At 45.6% G+C, this 17438-nt stretch overlaps 1 protein-coding gene across 2 annotated transcripts in view; it reads right to left on the bottom strand.

Moving 5' to 3' along the window:
- GNAS (GNAS complex locus) overlaps positions 1-17438 on the bottom strand; it is a 131093-nt gene that overhangs the window by 77762 nt on the left and 35893 nt on the right. Inside the window, exons 1-2 of one of the 2 annotated variants that reach the window (XM_040079656.2) lie at positions 5942-6865; positions 2231-2303 (exon numbers count right to left, since the gene is read on the bottom strand). In XM_040079656.2, the coding sequence (XP_039935590.1) occupies positions 2231-2303; positions 5942-6080 (212 nt within the window). In that variant the 5' untranslated portion in view covers positions 6081-6865. Of the gene's footprint in view, positions 1-2230; positions 2304-5941; positions 6866-17438 lie in introns of those variants that run through there. The other variant, XM_040079655.1, reaches the window with a different exon arrangement.

Below are 17438 nucleotides of genomic sequence, written 5' to 3'. Positions count from 1 at the left end.
CATGTTTATGTCCCAGAGCAACTGATCAGAACATGAAGAGAAGTAATGCTTTGGTCTTTCTACCCTTCCAAAAAAACCTCCATGCTATTTCTTTCATTAGCTGAATCCCACATCATTCTTCCACAAGGTAAGCAGGGCAGGAAGGGAATGAATCAGGCAAAAAGGGGTAATGGAAAGCGAGACAACATAGAGAGCAGTTAGTTATTTGGAAGAAAATGCAAGTTATTTAAGGACAGATGTGCAACTTGCTAGAATTTCAAAACACTGAAAAACAGCCTTTTCCCTGCTGTAAAGCGTATGTTATGATCTACTGATTATTTTTGGCAGTAGAAACCTAAAAATGATGCGTTATAACTTACTCCTTGTACGCTTTAAATATACCACACTTCTTGTATGGGATTTTTATGCACCTCAGCGTTCCAACACGTATTACCCACCAAAGGACAAGCACAAGGGACAAAATGCCCCGGGTGGACAATCCACAGCTCCTGAGCCCCAGGCAGCTCCCCTGCAATTCCCACCCCAGGATATGCCCTGTGATTGGCAGCAGGGCTGTGCTGGCACAGGGCTGCCCTGTAATCCAAATCCCTTGCTATGAGAAGGCAGAAGCCAGCAGAGCCTCCTGAGGCCAAATTTGCCATGTTGCCCTGGATTCCAGCTGCAGGCTGAGCTCTGCCCAAACCTACAATGCAAAGCGAGACACTCGAGGAACCCCCTGCTGCTGCAAATCCCAGTGTGTCCCAGTCCCTCACCAGTTCTGCACAGGTCTGTGGGCTCCCAGCTCCACGCAGACCTGGGGATGCAGCTTGCAGGGTTGACGTTACCTACCCACACCATACACCATCCATTACACGGCATCGTTACCCCTTTAAGAGCATCCATGTGCTTAAAAACTAAGAAAAACCATGTTGCTTAAACGGATTGATACTTTCAAAGGTATCAGCGACCCACTTCCACTTTCATTTATAAGCTTTTTACTCAGCACCCAATATTGAGACCTACTCAACCAAGTCAACTCATGCAAGCCTTTTAAGTCACACAAGCCTTTTATGAGGTCTCTGCAGCAGCCCAAATGACAGAGACAGCTCAGCAGTAACAGGATGCAGGACTAGGCACTTGTAAAAAAGTTATTTTGGAAAGAGAAAATATTCCCTGCAAAGAGGAGCTAAAAACATGTAGTACATAATGTATTTATTATGAATCAGTCTCAACTTTCATCCAAAAGGCTGTGTACCTTATCCTGAACTATCATTTGCTGATTAGGAAGAAGTACTGTCCAGACTCCCTGGCTAAACTTTTAGCTCAGACATTCTTATTAAAGAATTAACTACTGGAAGACTAATGAAAGCTTCACCTTCTCAAAAAGGCAGGATTCACCAAATAGATGATACCACTAAAAGCTAAAGGATGGCAGTACAATACTGTGACGTTTGGAAACAAGCAAGACAAAACCAATAATACAATCTAAACAACAATAACAAAAAGCACAGAAAATAAGCTTTGAAATTTCAACACTTTGATTAAATTAGTATTAATTTAGCAGCTTTTGGTAAACACACACACAGAATTGCAAGCATAAATTAACATGCAGAAGAATCTCCTCCCACTCCCTAGCAAGTTAGTCAAAAAGTTAGCAAACATAAATCTTTCTCAGACAAACAAGATACCCATTTTCCCTATCCGAATGTCATTTTCCTCTTCACAATTGCTAAATAACAGATATTAGATGCAAAAAATAAAAGCTCTTAGGAAGACAATTTAACACAAACATCTGGACAAGCAAACACAACAAACTATCCAAAATTCAGACTACGATTTCATTCTTTGAGGACACAGAAAATAAAGCCTTACTCGCTCCAAATAAAGAAAACTGTGCTCATTTTGTACACTGACACAAGGCATGTTTACAGCAATGTGAATCAATGTGCTATAGCTGAGGTAAATCAGTGTCAGCCATGTTGTGAAAGAAACTGCAGTTAACAAACCCACAAAACTCAATCAAATCAGCTCTGCCTTGATATAAATAATTTTACACTGCTAGATCTCATTTATGATTGGTGCCTGACTTCTTCAGGTTAATGTCTATTAATCTCATCTAAAAATACACATCCAAATTCTAGAGACAGTGAAACAGCAGCAAGAGGAAAATGCACAAGAAATAAACCAGGAGCACTGACTGCGGCGCAAAGGAGGAAGGTACGCTGTAAAGTGAAAAAGCAAATGCACTTACTCAGCATTAAATCCATTCACATGCAGGATCCTCATCTGCTTGACTATTGTGCTTTTACCGGATTCACCAGCACCTAGAAAATGAAAGTAAATCAATTTCAGAAGGAAGCATAAGTGATTAAGACACACACTAGAATTTTTTTCTTTGGGGTAAAATTGAGAAAGTTGGGTTTCTCAGTGCAAGAGCAAAAAGTGGAAGAAATAATTGCCACTGGAAACTTCAGTTGTAGCTAAAAATAAATGCCCAGCTCAAGTCATGTGTCAGATCTGAATCTTGGATCATTTCACTGTCCATTTTTCCAGTGTCAATGTTAAAAGCAGACTGCAGTATTTGGAAAGAAAATGGACAACTTCAACATTTTACAGAGAAGACGACAGGGAACATCACAACCTGGTTGCCTTGTCACTCTGTCTGACAGAGAGAAAGACTGACCGAAGTCCCTATCAAATCAAAGAAATTCTCTTATATTCTTAAAGAATTCTCAGTTTGGCTGCAGTTCATCACCACCCGGTCCAACTCCGTAACTTAAATCACAAGGAATAAAATACGCAGATACTCACATTTGAAAAAAGGAAGGCATCCCTTTAAGCCTCCACCCACAAAGCTACAAAAAAACCTCCTCTTATTTGTGTCTTGTAAGCAGCCTCCCACCCTCCCTACATGTTCCAAAATCAACCCTACACGCAACGAGAGGCAGAGACCACCTTTTGTGGCTGCCTGCTCCAAAGAGCCCCCCCTGCAGCTCTCCCCTGCTGCCCTCCCGTACCTGCAGTGCAAAAACCCCACTCCACTTTACTCCAGTTTCCATAAGTAGATGGATGCTATTTCTGCTGTGCTGCTCGGATGCCAGTGCACAGGGCAGCCCATCTGCCTATAGTACCCGTTTTTCCATGCACGCTGAACAACTCCAACAGCAGCATTTAATTGAGCTGCTCCACGCTGCCAGATCGGCAGCTTTCTATATAAAGCAAACATATTTTTGCAGGAGTAGTATCGTAACGTGGCAAAATTTAGAAAGATTCCCCTTAGCATCTCCTGGGCTACTCGTTTATTCCCCTCCTCAGCCTGTGTCTCACCCACAGGAACCGTACGTCTGTGGCAGAACGGGCAGGGAGGTACAGTTTGTATTTATAGGATGTCAGGCCTCTGCTAGCACACACTGACAGCACAAGCCTCCATTTTGAGCCTCATGTTCAAAACTGTATTTTAGCAGTTACATTTCAAGGTTCATTTTCTCACAAATGCTTTCCCCCTCTGCTTTCTCCCTTCCTTTCCTTCTCCCTTGTGAATTCCCGAAAGTCCTCCTCTGCTCTCCATAAAACCTGGTTGCATGTTTTGCCACTTTAATCCCAGAGCCTTATTCCTTTTTCCTCTCCTTGCTCACTGCTGTTTTGCAAGCATTTAGAGAGCGGGTTTTATCTACAACTCTTTATGCACACACCACTTCTCCCCTAAGCTGCTATTTTATACATTACACCCTCTGTCTGATCAGGCAGACTGCACCATTCAATAAACACAGGTGGCTAAACCAATCAAGAATAAATATCCTGGGATAAGATAGACTGGATCGTCTTCACAACTAAGAATTATTCACAAAGGCAGTATCTGCTATAGTCATATGTCCACTTAAAAATTAATAATAACTAAATTTCAGCTGCAACACTAAATCACATTTTATAAGCATTGGGAGCCAAAATCTTTACTTCACTTGGTCCAAGAAGGAGGCTGGACAGTTGTTGCATTTGCTATAAACACATACGGTTTGGTATTGACACACCTGGGTTCTCTGGATCGGATACAACACCAGAGAACCAAAATGATGTATTACACCTACGTTCCTCCATAAGTCTAGCTCTATATTTGGCTGCTTGTTAAGGCCGTATTCTCAAAAATAATTACACGCACACGTTTAACTTCACCACCAAGGAGAGTTCCATTAATTTCAGCGAGCCTGCTCGTGGCAGCGGGGCAAGCACGTGTGCAGCGATGGGGCCTACGAGCAGCAGCATAAACCCACTAGAATATTCAGCAGCTCTTCTTTGTTGTTATTTGAATATGATTTGAAAAGATTAAGAACGCTTTCCAAGTGCCTGGCTTCTTATTTCACGTGTCTTATAGAGGAAATGTAAGACAATAATAGAGAGATGAGCTCTTATATTTTTTACCAGTGAGTCTGAGTTACAGACTATCCGAAAATTGTGGCAGAAACTGTAACAGCTGAACTATCACTTTAAAACACACACAGATGACTTTACTAACGTCGCTAACACACGCAAATTTTTATTTGCAAGTACCTAAACTATTTTTCAGCTACCAAAACTAAAGAAAACAGAAAGAAAACCCAGGCAAGCCCATCATGTTTCTGTTTGCTGAAATTTTGTCTCTTACGAAAGATACTCATCTGATGACAAATAGTTTCTACGTATCTACGTAATGTTCAGCCTGAAATCTGGAAGTCCAAGACATTTCCCAAGAGCTGAAGTCCAAATTACCCTGTTAAAAGATTTCTGCTGAAGCCCTGGCAGGCTCTTCAGTGCTGCAGGTGCTGCTGTAGTCCCAGTCACTCTCCATTTATATTAAGTCAATTTCTTCAAATGAGTGTTCAAAAGACTTTACTGGTGATAGTAAGCTTCCAAACTCACCGCCTTCAAAAATTCTTTTTTTTTTTTTTTTCGCCCTTCGATTACGGTTTTTTCCCCCCAAACTGAGTCAGCTCGGCGAGGCCTAGCCTGTGCTCCATGCTACAGCCCTGCAGAACGTGCACAGGCAGTCCCTCGGCGAGACCAAAACAACCCACGGCTCCTAGCTGCATCTGATCCTAAAACACTACTTCAAAATACTCTGATATAATGAGCCTGACAAACATTTGCTTGCCCTCTCCCATATCGATATTTGAACCTTTCCGTCCCCTGAAAGCCACAGCCCGCATTTGTAAATGTGTCTCCTGAAAAACACCAGCGGGTAACCCAAAGGAGCCGCTGGAACGGCACCTGGAGCCCGGCTCTGCCGGCGCTCCAACGCGCGGTACCTCAATTCCTGGTGCGACAGCGGAGGGTGCCGAGCCCGCCGGGGCCGTGCCCGTGCCCGTGCCCGCCCGGCCCTGCGCTGCTCCGCGGCCCCAACGCGGCCGCGCTTCCCTCCGGGACCGACATCCTCCCTCCGTTTCCCCCAAACGATTCCCCGACTTCCTCCCTTCCTCTTCCTCCTCTCCCCGGCCTGGCCGCACGTCCCTCGGCACCCCGGCCCCGGCGCGGGGAGCGGTGTCCGGCCCTCCTGCGCCTGCCGCGCCGCTCGCCCGCGGCCGCTGTCACTGCCCTGCCCTGTTTTATCTGCCGGGCTCCCCGCGGGCCCCTCGCCGCGGCATCCCCGGCCCCCTCCCCACGCCCGCCCGAGGCCCGCTGCCGCCCCGGCGGCGGGCGCTGCCCCGCGGGCGGAGAGCGGCCCCGCTCCGCCGCTCCGTACCTGCCCCGGCCCCTCCCGCGGCGCCCCGGGCGCTGCCCGAGCCCTCCCCGCCGCTTCCCCGCACCGCGCCGGTCCCCCCGGCGGCCCCGGCCCCGCCGCCCCGGGCGCTGCTATAGCGGATCCCCGCGGCCCCGGGTGGGCCCTGCGGCTCCGCTGCCCCCCCCCGGCCCCACCTCTCTCCCCCGGCCTCGCCGTGCCCGGGCTGGGGCCGCTGCCCCGGCGGGCAGGGGACGGCCCGCGACCCCTTACCCAGCAGGAGGAGCCGGTGCGTGGCCCTATAGACCTGCTTGTCCTTCTGCAGCTGCTTCTCGATCTTCTTGTTGGCCTCCCGCTGCGCCTTCTCCTCGTTGCGCTGATCCTCCGTCTTGCTGTTCCCTAAACAGCCCATCTTGGGGAGGGGAAGGCAGGGACGCGGGGCGAGGGGACGGGAGGCGGCCGGGGCTGCCGGGGGGAGGGAGGGAGGGAGGCACTCCCGGGCTCCCTTCTTCTTCCTCCTCCTCCTCCTTCTCCTCCTCCTCCTCCCCCCCTACTCGCTGCTGTGGCGGCCGCTGCCCAGAGCCAGAGACATGGAGAGCGCCGAGCCCGAAGCCAGCCGAGGGGGGGCCGATAGCGATGACTTTGCTGCCGCTCCGCCGGGCCTCCTCCCCGGCAGCTGCAGCTGCCTCTCCTCCCCCGCCCCCCGCCGATCCCCTCGGCGCACCTTTCCCGGGGGGTGCGGAGCGATCCGCGGGGATCTCCGCGCCCCGGCCGGGCCGCCGGCTCCTCTAGAGGCAGCAGAAACGTCCCCCCCCCGCGCCGCACGCACAGGAACAAATCCAGCTTCAGTGCCACCCCCAAAAAAATAATAATCCTCTTTAGATCCAAAGGCACGGGCTCCAGGCGCGGAAACCTCCCCAAATCCTCGGCGGGGAGGATCGGGAAACGTCTCTTCCTCGCCTCTCCCCCCTCGCCGCGGGGGTCACGCAGCCCCGGTCCCTTCCCTCGCCGGCCGCCGCAGCTCCTCGCCCTCCGGCCGCCGCGGGTCCTTCCTCCCGCACTGGGGCGGGGGGGTCCAAGCCAAACCCCCCCCCTTTTTTTTATTTTTTTTTCCTCCCCTCTCCTTGCTGCTGTTCTTTTCACACGCGGTTTCCAGGCGGCTGAATCCTCTCGGCGAGGAGAAAAATACTAAATAAAATTAGGAAGGAAAAAAAAAAAAAAAAAAAAAAAAAAAAGAAGGCGCAAGCCCGTTTGCTCTGTGCCCCGAGCAGAACCTGTCCCCCTCACGGGCGGATTTTTCGCCGTCTTATTTTTCCTGCTCTCTCACGCATTTTTTTTTTTTTTTTTCCCTCTCACTCGGGGCGTTTTTTTTTTTTTTTTTTTTTTTTTTTTTTTTTTTTTTTTTTTTTTTTTTCTCTTTCCCTCCCTTCCCCTATTGAGCGGCTCCGCGGCGGCGGAGCGCGGGGTGGGGCGAGCGGGCCCACACTGCACGCCGGGAGCGAGCGGGGCCGCTCACATGATGTCCGCGTCACCCCGCGCCGCCGCCGGCGCCCTCTTCGAACCGGCCCCGCCGCCGCTCCGGAGCCTCCCCGCTTCTTCATCCCGCGGCACGGAGGGGCCCCGAGCTGGGCTTGGCAGCTAATAGCATTCGGGATAAATCTGTAAGGGAGTCGTGCCCCGCCGACGCCTTAGCGCTACGCTCGGAAATAAAGAATGTGGGAGTTAATGGTGGTTGGATGGTTTGTGTCTGGTTTTTGGGTGGATGCTCGCTCGCACCCCGCGGTTCGCTGGAGTCAATCCCTGCCTGTTCTTGTCCATCCCTGCCCATCCCGGCCAGGACTGGGGGTTCAAGGTACCAGGGGATGCTCTCTGCACCAGCAGAGTACCGCTGGATGCACACACCTCCTTCTACGTATGGTTTTACCCCTTGTCGAGCTCCATTTTCTTCTCTAAAATATGTTTTGGAAACCTCATTGCAAAAATTACACAACTTACCAGTTACACCTGGAAAACAAAGGTTGGCGCTTTGCTCTTTGTATAACCCGGTTCCCTAAAATACACAGGTAGTTTTTCTTTATGCACACACCCCCACACGAGTTAGTGGAATGTCCTTTACTATACAAATATTATTTACCCCCGTTTGCAAAATTCGATTATCTACCACGCTGTTCCCACGAACACGCCTTCTTACATCATCCAGTTACTATATTTAGAAACACCCACAGTAAAATAATTATGTGAATAGAGCAAACAACTAGGAGGTCACAGCTAATGTCATCAAATACATCTGTTGAGCTGCCCTTGCTGAAAGAGGGGGGGACCTCAGGAGAAACAGGGAACATCACAGTCACTATTTTTAAATGCCACCTAGCCTAAGAGTTCTGGAGTCATAGGAGACACTCTTTCTGCTGTCTCTTGGTGTTCTTTTAGGCTAAGAGCAATTTTAAAAGGTCTTAGAGAAATTTGGCTCAGCAACGCCCAGATTCATCTGAAGAAAAGATGGCAATAATTCCTTGTGTCTTTTATAGGTTAGTTATTTGTATAGTTTCCATGTAATGCACAATATTAAAATATATATTTAACTGTGGGGTTTACAAGGCATAAAGGACTCTGCATAAAGGCAGAAAGCAGAATCTGGACTGAAAATTAGAAAACCTCGTAATTTTTTTATGGTTTAAGGTATGAAGAGATTCCAGGCTTTGCTTCCCTCCGTGTCCCAGCTGGGGGGAAGGGAGCCCATCTCAAGCTCCAAACATGAAGGAATACACAAACAAAAGTTATTGTAGGAGATATACAAAAGGCTAAAATCTCAGTGAACAATGCCTGTATAGGGAAATGGGGTGGGTAAATATGCCAAAGCATCCGTGGACAAGGGAGTCATGGCTGTGTAAATGCTGTTGTCCAGGAGTGCACATCCATCCTTTCCCAAGCAGGAACTGGGACAGGCTCTGCGAGGTTAAACTCCCACAGGAGTCACTGCCCTCCTGCTGTAGATACCTTGTGCCTCTGTCTTTAGGCTGAGCAAAGCAGGAGGTAGCTGAAAAACAAAAACACGCTCAGCTAATTCACAAAGCTCCCAGTTACTTACAACAGAATTAAGAATTAGCTCCTTGTATTACAAGTGTTACTAAAGTGTGAAAGTGTCAAAAGCTACATGAAACAAAAAGAAAACTCCCACATTGTGTAACCTATCAGCAACTACAGATTGTTTTTTTCTCTCTGGAATATGCCAGGACTCAGGACATCAGGCACCACCCGCACTTCACAAACCCAGCGAACTGCCAGGAGTTTATTCAGTGCTGTCCTGATTAGAAGCCCATGGTTTGAAGAGTGAGCATACCAACACATTAGCTGTTCTCACTCTTTTTCCATTTGTTTAAATAACATAATGCTGCTAATGTGTCTTTAGAATAAATTGTGTTTCTTATTGGAACTAGTTCCATTCGCTTCCATCTTGTAAAAATTCATGAACTTGAGTTTCACGAGACTGCTGCCATCAGAAGGGTGAGTGCAGGCACAACCTGACCCCTGACTCACCATAAAATTAAATCTCACTTCTGAAGAACGTGCAGCCTTAGGAACAAATAATGCAAAGATAAAAATAACTATATGTATGGGTATAGTGCCTCTGTGATAAAAGTCTAACTGTTTGAAGCTCGAGAATAGGGTGTTAAAGGACACTGCTGCGTGTTAAATGAAAATTCTTTTCCAAAAAGGTAAGGTGACAAGAACGTGGAAATGCCTGTAAAAGGACATCAGAAGACTTATGGCTATTGATTCAATCCTGCACTAATTTAATTAATGGGAAATACAAGGTTGCACACAGAAGATTGTGAGCATTGCACGCTTACAGATTTAATTCAGATTCACAGATATTCCTTCTGTGCTTGAATATAGCACTGTGGATAGAATAGAGGCTGTTGGTTTTTATTTTTCATTCTAAAGTAAATACAAAGATTCTGAGGCACCAGCATGCATCTCAGGGCAAGGATTTCACAAAAAGAACAGGGGGGCTGGCAATGTGAACCAACATTCTGTTCTTTTCACTTCCCAAACCAGAGAAGATCTCACAAGGAGAGGTAGCAGGATAATTAAAAGCAATAATATTTCAGTGGAATATTTGGGAGAAAAAGAGGGTGTGTAAAAGTTCCTTGTATCTATAATCCATTTCAGTCCACTTGATGGCTTTAGTTAATGGATTTTTAGTCCTATTGACCTAATTTCTATTACATCCTAATGAAACTGATCAGGTCTCAATTTTGTTAATTTCTTTTTTGAAAGAGGAATTTTACTGCGATTATTTTCTCCACTTTCCCTCCCCAGCTTTTGCCCCAAAATCTACCCTCTGGTCCCTAAAACTAAAAAAGGATTTGTAACAATATCCTAATCCTGTAAATAAATCTGAACTTGAAAGTAGAAGCAGACTATCAATAGCAGTAGGAGAGAGAACTTGTTGAAAAGTTCACATCTTTTATGCTTCCCCCACCCTATACACATGAACTTCTGTCCTTTTAAGATTTATATGTAATACCTGCTGATATAATCACTCAAGAGGATCTCAAGAAAAATACTATCTTTTCCCTATTTTAATATATTTATCTCTGACAGACTGTTACATGTATTTTGATGCATTTTCCTTGTGGTAGTCTCCCTTCTTGTGCATGAGGATATTCACACTTGTATAGGTAAAAGACAAACAAACACTGTTGTAAAATTCACAAACATTGCCTGGAAATGTAGATGCAAGACTTGGTTTTGGAGAAACTATTGCCTTAACAGAGTAGATTCTGAGTCTGTTGAAAAAAGGCTTTTCAGACACGTTATTTCGTGTTGTTCTGTTCTTTTACCTTTTTAACTAAATGGATAAAAACTTCTGCTTACAGTTCTGATTTGCATCAGTTTTATTTTAAATTGACCAGAGTCAGGCTCTGAATTCGTTCGAGTTGCTCTCTGTATTTGCAGCTGATTATGAGACCCAGATCAGATGCCCATCTTACCCCACAGCTTCCTCCCAAGCCCTCCAGGTGACAAACACCCTGATTTCCTCTTGCAAATAATTCACATTTGTTAGTGAGTTGAAGGCACTGAGCACTTGGGTGCCTCCCGTAAAGAAGGAATGGTTAACTGATTTTCAGATGGGATAGTTGTGCAGTTCCTCAGGGGTTCTCGCTGACCACAGTGGATGTGACCTCGTAAACTTTTGGCTGTGAACTGTGGGGGTGGAGTTGTGACCAAGCCAATGTGCTCATTTGGAAGAGAAGGCACGGACGACATCTCGCTCCAGCATCCCTTAGCAACTGGGCTGAAATGGCACTGCAGCCTCTGAGGAGGCTGTCAGCCTTCCTCACCTCTGGAACAGCCTCTACTCCAGTCCCTACCACAGCTCAGGAGACACAGCAGAGAGGACAAAATTTGCAGCTCAAAAAGTAAAAGCGACAGCGCTGATCTAATTGTGCAATTTCCTTTGTTTCTCTTTGTAGGAAATAGCATATTTTCAGCGCGTCTTTTCCATGGAAGGACACAGAGCTCAGTTAACCTGGGGGACACAAATGGTTCTTACAGCAACACCTGGATTTTTGTTAAGGAGCCTACGTCACCCCATGCTTAATTTTGCTGTCCTACGAAGCTGGAACTGACCTTCCTCTTATAAAAGCAGAGATTAACTCTGGAACAGATTGACTCTTTCAGTTAAAGCACATTTTTTAATAGCACACACTGTATATTTTTGTGTATGGGTACCTCTCTGACTTGCAGTTAGTTAAATTTAGGGCTTCCATCCTGGGCCGAGTTGAGTATCAAACCTATAAACCGCAATGTATTTAATCCCCAGTAAACTCAATCTTTTAGTTACAGATGAAGATTAATTAAGGTTCTGATTTAGACTTAGATCAGTGGGGTTTTTTCATCTAAGAAAAGCTGCCATGGCTTCTTGCAGTGACTCAGGTCTGCTGCTCACGTTTTCCTTAGATGGAGCCATCCTCCACGAGCTATCGAGCTGGAGCTATCGTCCTGAAAATCCTTTGGACTCTGGGAAGAACGAAACGTGGTGATAAAAAGGGAGACGGTTTCAAAGTCTCCAAATTACCCTTTGACCTGCTGAACAAGGAACCCTTGAGTAATCTCAAGCCCGTTTAAAGGAGAAACAAACAAATTAAAGCCAAACAATAATCTAAAAAAGAAAACCAAAGCAAACAGATTGGAATTGGAGCAAGAATTCAATGTGGGGCTTTTTTGGTTTTTTTTTTTCATCTGTTTCCTTTGTGAGGGCCAGAACAAAAATCACTTTAAAGAGCATTCAGAGGTAAACAAGGTAGGAAATGCAGCCATTCGCAATCAAACCCTGGGAGGGCAAAGCAGGATCATCACGTGAAAGGACAAGTTTGTCTGTCAGATGGGAAGGAGTGAGTGCAATGAAACGAGCATTGTCAGGGGGGAATTAATGCACCACTAATGTATTCAATAAAGAACAAACACAAAACACTTAACTACAGATACTCCAAAACAAACAGAATGAAAAGGAGATACTTCCCTCCCTGGCAAAGAAGAAGAATTTTTCCATACAGAAATTCTGAACTTGAGAGGGATTTTTGTTTTGTTTTTAAATAAAAACAAGCCCAAAGTCCACTAATAGAATTAACCAAGATCTTCCTTTAAACCAAAGGAAAAAAAAAAACCTTGCCTCCCCTCCTTTCACTTCGAGGCTTTCCCTCAGAAACACTAAAAAAGAGACTTTAAGGAACTAGTGGAATTATGGAAATAACATACTGAGTAAGAGCTTTTCACTTAGTAGCTTTTCTTATTTTCATGTAGTTCTTTTTCTGGGTATTCCTTCTCACGCATTCTGCACTCCACTTTATTAAAAAATAAAAAAAAACCCACCCTCTTATGTAACAGAAGTAGCAGCACATCCTAGCTCTCCACATAACACATATGGAATGCTGATTTAAAAAAAAAAAAAAAAAAAAAAAAAGAAAAAAAAAAAGAATTGGAACAAGTCTTTTCTCATATTCAGTTTCAGTATTTGTCAACATTCACTGCAAACCTACCCCTGCCTGCAAACTTTTTTTTTTTTTGTATAAAGAAATATTCTGCTTTAATCCTTGTTACGTTTGGATCCCAAAGCCCAGGGAGGCAGCTGTGGCAGAGGCTGTTTTCTAAATACCGGTTATAGTTAATTCCTGCAAAGAAGCACAAAACTCCCAAGCTTTTCTCCTGCCCGGGGGTCAGCAGAGGAGAGGAGGCTCCTGCCTTCACCTCCCCAGCTCCAGGTTCCCGCTGGAGCAGGGGGAGAGCTGGGCTCAGCCTGACCCAGCCTGACTCCGGGAGCACCGTGAGCCATCCCTCCATGCCAATATTATTTATTACTGACTCTGCATTCTCATTTTACGGCGCATAACAGGAAAGGGAATAAGAGGATTGTTAAAATAGTTCTTGCTAAGTTGTCACACAGGTTTTAATGCGCTGTAAACATTCCTCTCCTTCTTTAACATTTTTTTTTTAAAATAGGATGACGTCCAGGCTTTCATGCTCAAAATAACTTTACATTTTAGTGCTAGCAAACCACAATATTCTCAATACCAGGAGGTATTAGAGACGATCTGCAAGGAAAACAGGACTGTGATTTTGCTACTCTGTCTCGGCATTGCTAAAGGCCTAAAAGTATTCCTTTTGAAAAAGGGTATTTTCTCCCATCTTTTCCTTTAGATGAAAAAAATGTCAAGTCTAGGTCCTAAGATTACATACTGACACAGTTATAGAATAGGGGTCTTTTGTACCCTGTTTTTCCTGGAAGAATCTGTCTGTCTGGCAAACCAACAGCACCATTACGTCTAAAGTGCCTTGATGTTAAATTAGAGTGCCCCACACGCCCTAGGGCAGTTGCAGAATTTAGACCCTTTTTTGCAATGAAAAAGTCTTTCTGGTGGTTTGGGGTTTTTTTATGTCTGTTAGATTTTAGAAATGTATATGAACCAACTGATTGTCTCCAAGGCTTTAGGTGCACAATGAAAGGTTTCCCTTGTTGCTCTATCTCAGGCAAAGCCAGGAAAGACATCCACAGCCAGGGCTGCGGGAAGCAGGCAGGAGCTGGGTCAGATCCCGTGGTCCAACACTGGATTTTGCCTCTGCCACATTAAAACCAGCAGAGGTGAAGGATTATCCCCTCCTGTGGACCCAGCTGAGGGATGATCAGACCTGTCTGCACACTCACAAACTGAATGGAGACAAGATGAGCGTGGGGATCAAACAGGGGAACAGGATCCACGAGACCTGATCTACTGCAGATGGTTCAGTCCAGCACAGCCACCGATCCGTGGGTGACCTTGGACGAGCCACTTCCCTTTTTTGTGCCTCTTTGTCCAGCTATCTTTTATCTGCCTCTCTCTTACAGGTTGAGAGCTGTTTGCTTCCGACATGTCTGCACAGCACTGAGAACCAAGGGGCCCTGGTCTCACTGGTGACCTTTAAGCCCTTCTGCTACGTTTCATCATCAAATAATCATTCAAAAAGGAAGCAAGTTTTTTTACTAGTCTGTCTTCCTTTTCTTAACACCTCTTAAACTTAGACATTTTCAGCAACATTTCATGAAAAAAAAATAAAAATAAAATAGGCTCTATTCAAAATCTTAATGCTGTTTTCCTTAAATGAAAATGGTGAGAAAGCTGCTAGTACTCTGTCAAGTCCTTCTCGCACAGGCCCTCCAGCAAAACCAGGGAAAGCTAGAACCAGCATGCTTGCCACATTCAAAGTACCAGACAAAGATACTTTTTATTTTGAAAACAGAAAGAGAAAAAAAAAAAAAAAGCCTGCACACTTTTCAGTCTTTCTTTGCCCACCATGAAGCACCCACCAGGACAGAACCCAGCGCCGTGTTCTTCTGCAGGTCACTCCCAGTTTGCTTTATGCTCTCTGGTGTTACAATAACGAATTTGTTTTTCCATTGCTCCCTTGTCTAACTGTGACCTGTTCCCTTCTGAAGCAATCGGCTTTTTACAGCTCCGTCTCTGCTGTGCAAACAGAGAACGAGCGCGGCCGAGCCCCCGGAGCTCTGGGGCCAGGAGCTCCCTCCAGCCTGGACCTCGACCCACCCCGGGTGTCATCCCCAGGGAACGAGCTCCCCAAAATCCCCCAGTAATCACAGCGAGCCCCCTCCCCTCTGCTCAGTGGGATCACAGCCATGCCAGCATTCCCACGTTTGATGGAAAGCCCTTGGAACATCCAGGGAACCGAGGATGCTGCAAGGGGCAGGGGATGTGATGGCTTCGAGCCTGCTGCCAGCACCTCTGCAGCCCCATAAAACACGAGGGTGGCTGGTAACGTGCCCTGCCCTCAGCCCCAGCCCTGGGGGGACAGCCAGGGGACTCCTGTCCCCTGCAGCCCTGTGCCACGGGGCACCTGGAGGATGCCAGATCCCGCCAGCCCTGGCAGTCCCTAAGGCAGGGCCCTCCTGTAGGGCTGCACTTCACACCCTATATATAAAACACACAGCTGTACAGTGAGTCTGAAACATTCTTTCTATGAATCGGTGTTACTGAAGGATATATATACTAACTCCATGCATGTGAGAGTTAAGGAAGATTTGTCCAAGGAAATACATCCAGAGGAAGTGCTGGGCAGCCACATTATTTGTTTTATTTAAAATGATTTCAGGCTTGATAATGTCTCTTTATCAACACTACACATGTGCTGAGCATGCACAGTGCCGTGTGTTGTTAGCCATACAGGAAGGGGTGGATTTAATTTATTTCTTTATTATGAATATTGTGGTGCTGTAAGGAGAATCCTGGCCGACAGTGTGAAATAAAGCAAAACTTTCAGAGGATATTTTGGGAGCTGAAGTTCCTGTGCTGCCTTTTCAAATTCAGTCTTAAATTCTGTGTTCCTAATCCTCTGTTCTGTCTGGACCATCTCATAAATGGACATGTATATTATTACAAAGCTGAGCAAGTACCTCCTAACATTTGCCATTAATACTCATTTGAAAGAAAAATGGAGTTTCAGTTTCCTGGTTTTCCTTCCCTCGAGTGAGGAGAGGGAAGGAGACCAGTGAAGGAGTTTATAAATTCACAAATCTGGCAGGCAAAAGGGACCAAGGCAATTGTGACACACCAAAAATAGTTCTCCATGAAAATTATAACCACGTTTTATTTTGCAAACATAATTTTGGCTATAAGGTTTGTTTACATTTGTTTGGTATCATACCCTCCATGGTGGATCAAAGCACTCTGTACCCAGCTGAGCGACAATGGCCTGAAGGAGAAAGAACCACCATGACCAGCACAGACCATCTTTCAGTACAGAAATAAAAAGAACCAATTCTTCTCCACCCTAAAAGCTGGCTTGGAGGAAAGAGAGCAGGCTAGAAAGAATTGACTTCTGACTCTCTGTGGGTCAGTGTGGGCTGCACTGGAGGGAAGGCAGGAAGAGCTGCTGGGTGTAAGGACAGTGACCCAATCCAAGACACACCAGCCACGAGACCAAACTGTGCAGGAGCAACTTGCAAGAATGCTCTTTTTCAGTGCTGTGTATAAGCTTACAACTGCTCAAGAGTAAAGTTAAAAATTCTAAGAAATTCCTTGCCCAAGGATGAATAAAAGATTTCCTGTTACCAGAGGGTTGAAACTGAGTTTCTATCACGGAATTAAGAATGTGAAGTGCTGAAGCAGCGCTTCCACCAGCTAAAAAATGGATTGTAGGATCTCACTACCCCAAAGAGTGTCCTCAAGCAGGTCTCTTTATGGAAGCATCAGTATGAAGTCTGCAATGACCAGGTGAGAAGTGGCAGAAGGACAGAGGTTCACTGGCAAACACTTCAAACTGATCTGCATAAAGAAAAGGTGGGACAAGACATGACAGAAATAACCTTCCATGGCTTGAGACCTCCTGCCCTAACAACAATTATGTAATTGTTACAGTCTCTTAATACCCAAGAAACCTTTTTATTGCATCAAGTTCTCATGTCTAGACAGATACACATCACAGAATGAATCACTACCTTTGAAGACCCGAGCTGAAGAGCACTCCGTGATGGAAAGCCACTATCTAAGCACATCAACACTTGGAGAACAATTTTCTGGAGACAGGTTTTTCAGTATGTTTCAGTAAGGTTTACTATCTGTGAGAACCTCTGGTTTTCCAACAGTGTCCTTAAAGGGCTGATAAGAGAGCAATACAGACTTAGTAAAGGAACCTCTTGAACACAGAGTCCAAAGTCTTCAAAAATACCCCAACTTTGCCCCTCCAAAACCATTAAAAAGCTAACAAAAATGCATAAGCAAGGCAAAAATACACGGAAAAAACCAAACAGGCTTGAATTCACCTCTTAGCCTGATTATGCCTTTCCTAGCAACAATGATTCTGCCTCCTCTCTGTCTAGAAAGTTTTACTTCTTTGCGAGACAGCGCCTATTCCCTAAATAATTAGAAAACTTCTTCTGCCTCTTTGCTTTGGCTTCAAATTTTTCTTTTTGTTTGTTTTGTTTTTTGTTTTTGTTCCTTTCCAGAACTGCTGATCAGCTTCTCTGCAAAATGGTCACATCTTACAGAACTCTTTTCCCCAATTGTCCTAGATGATTCCCAGCTTTCTCATTTGTCCTCTTGGAGGTGCTCCTCTCCCTGGCAAGGACATAGGGCATCTCCAACATTGAACCTGTATTTTAATTCAGCACAGACGTTACAGCACGGGGCGAAGGATCTGGTGAAGGTGTTCTCAAAAACTGTGTTCTCAAAACCACAGTTTGACTCACATATGCCCCCAAACAATCATACATTAG

The sequence above is a fragment of the Hirundo rustica genome, chromosome 16 (genome assembly GCF_015227805.2).
Source record: "Hirundo rustica isolate bHirRus1 chromosome 16, bHirRus1.pri.v3, whole genome shotgun sequence".
Taxonomy (NCBI): domain Eukaryota; kingdom Metazoa; phylum Chordata; class Aves; order Passeriformes; family Hirundinidae; genus Hirundo; species Hirundo rustica.
This window is presented reverse-complemented; position numbering and strand designations above follow the sequence as displayed.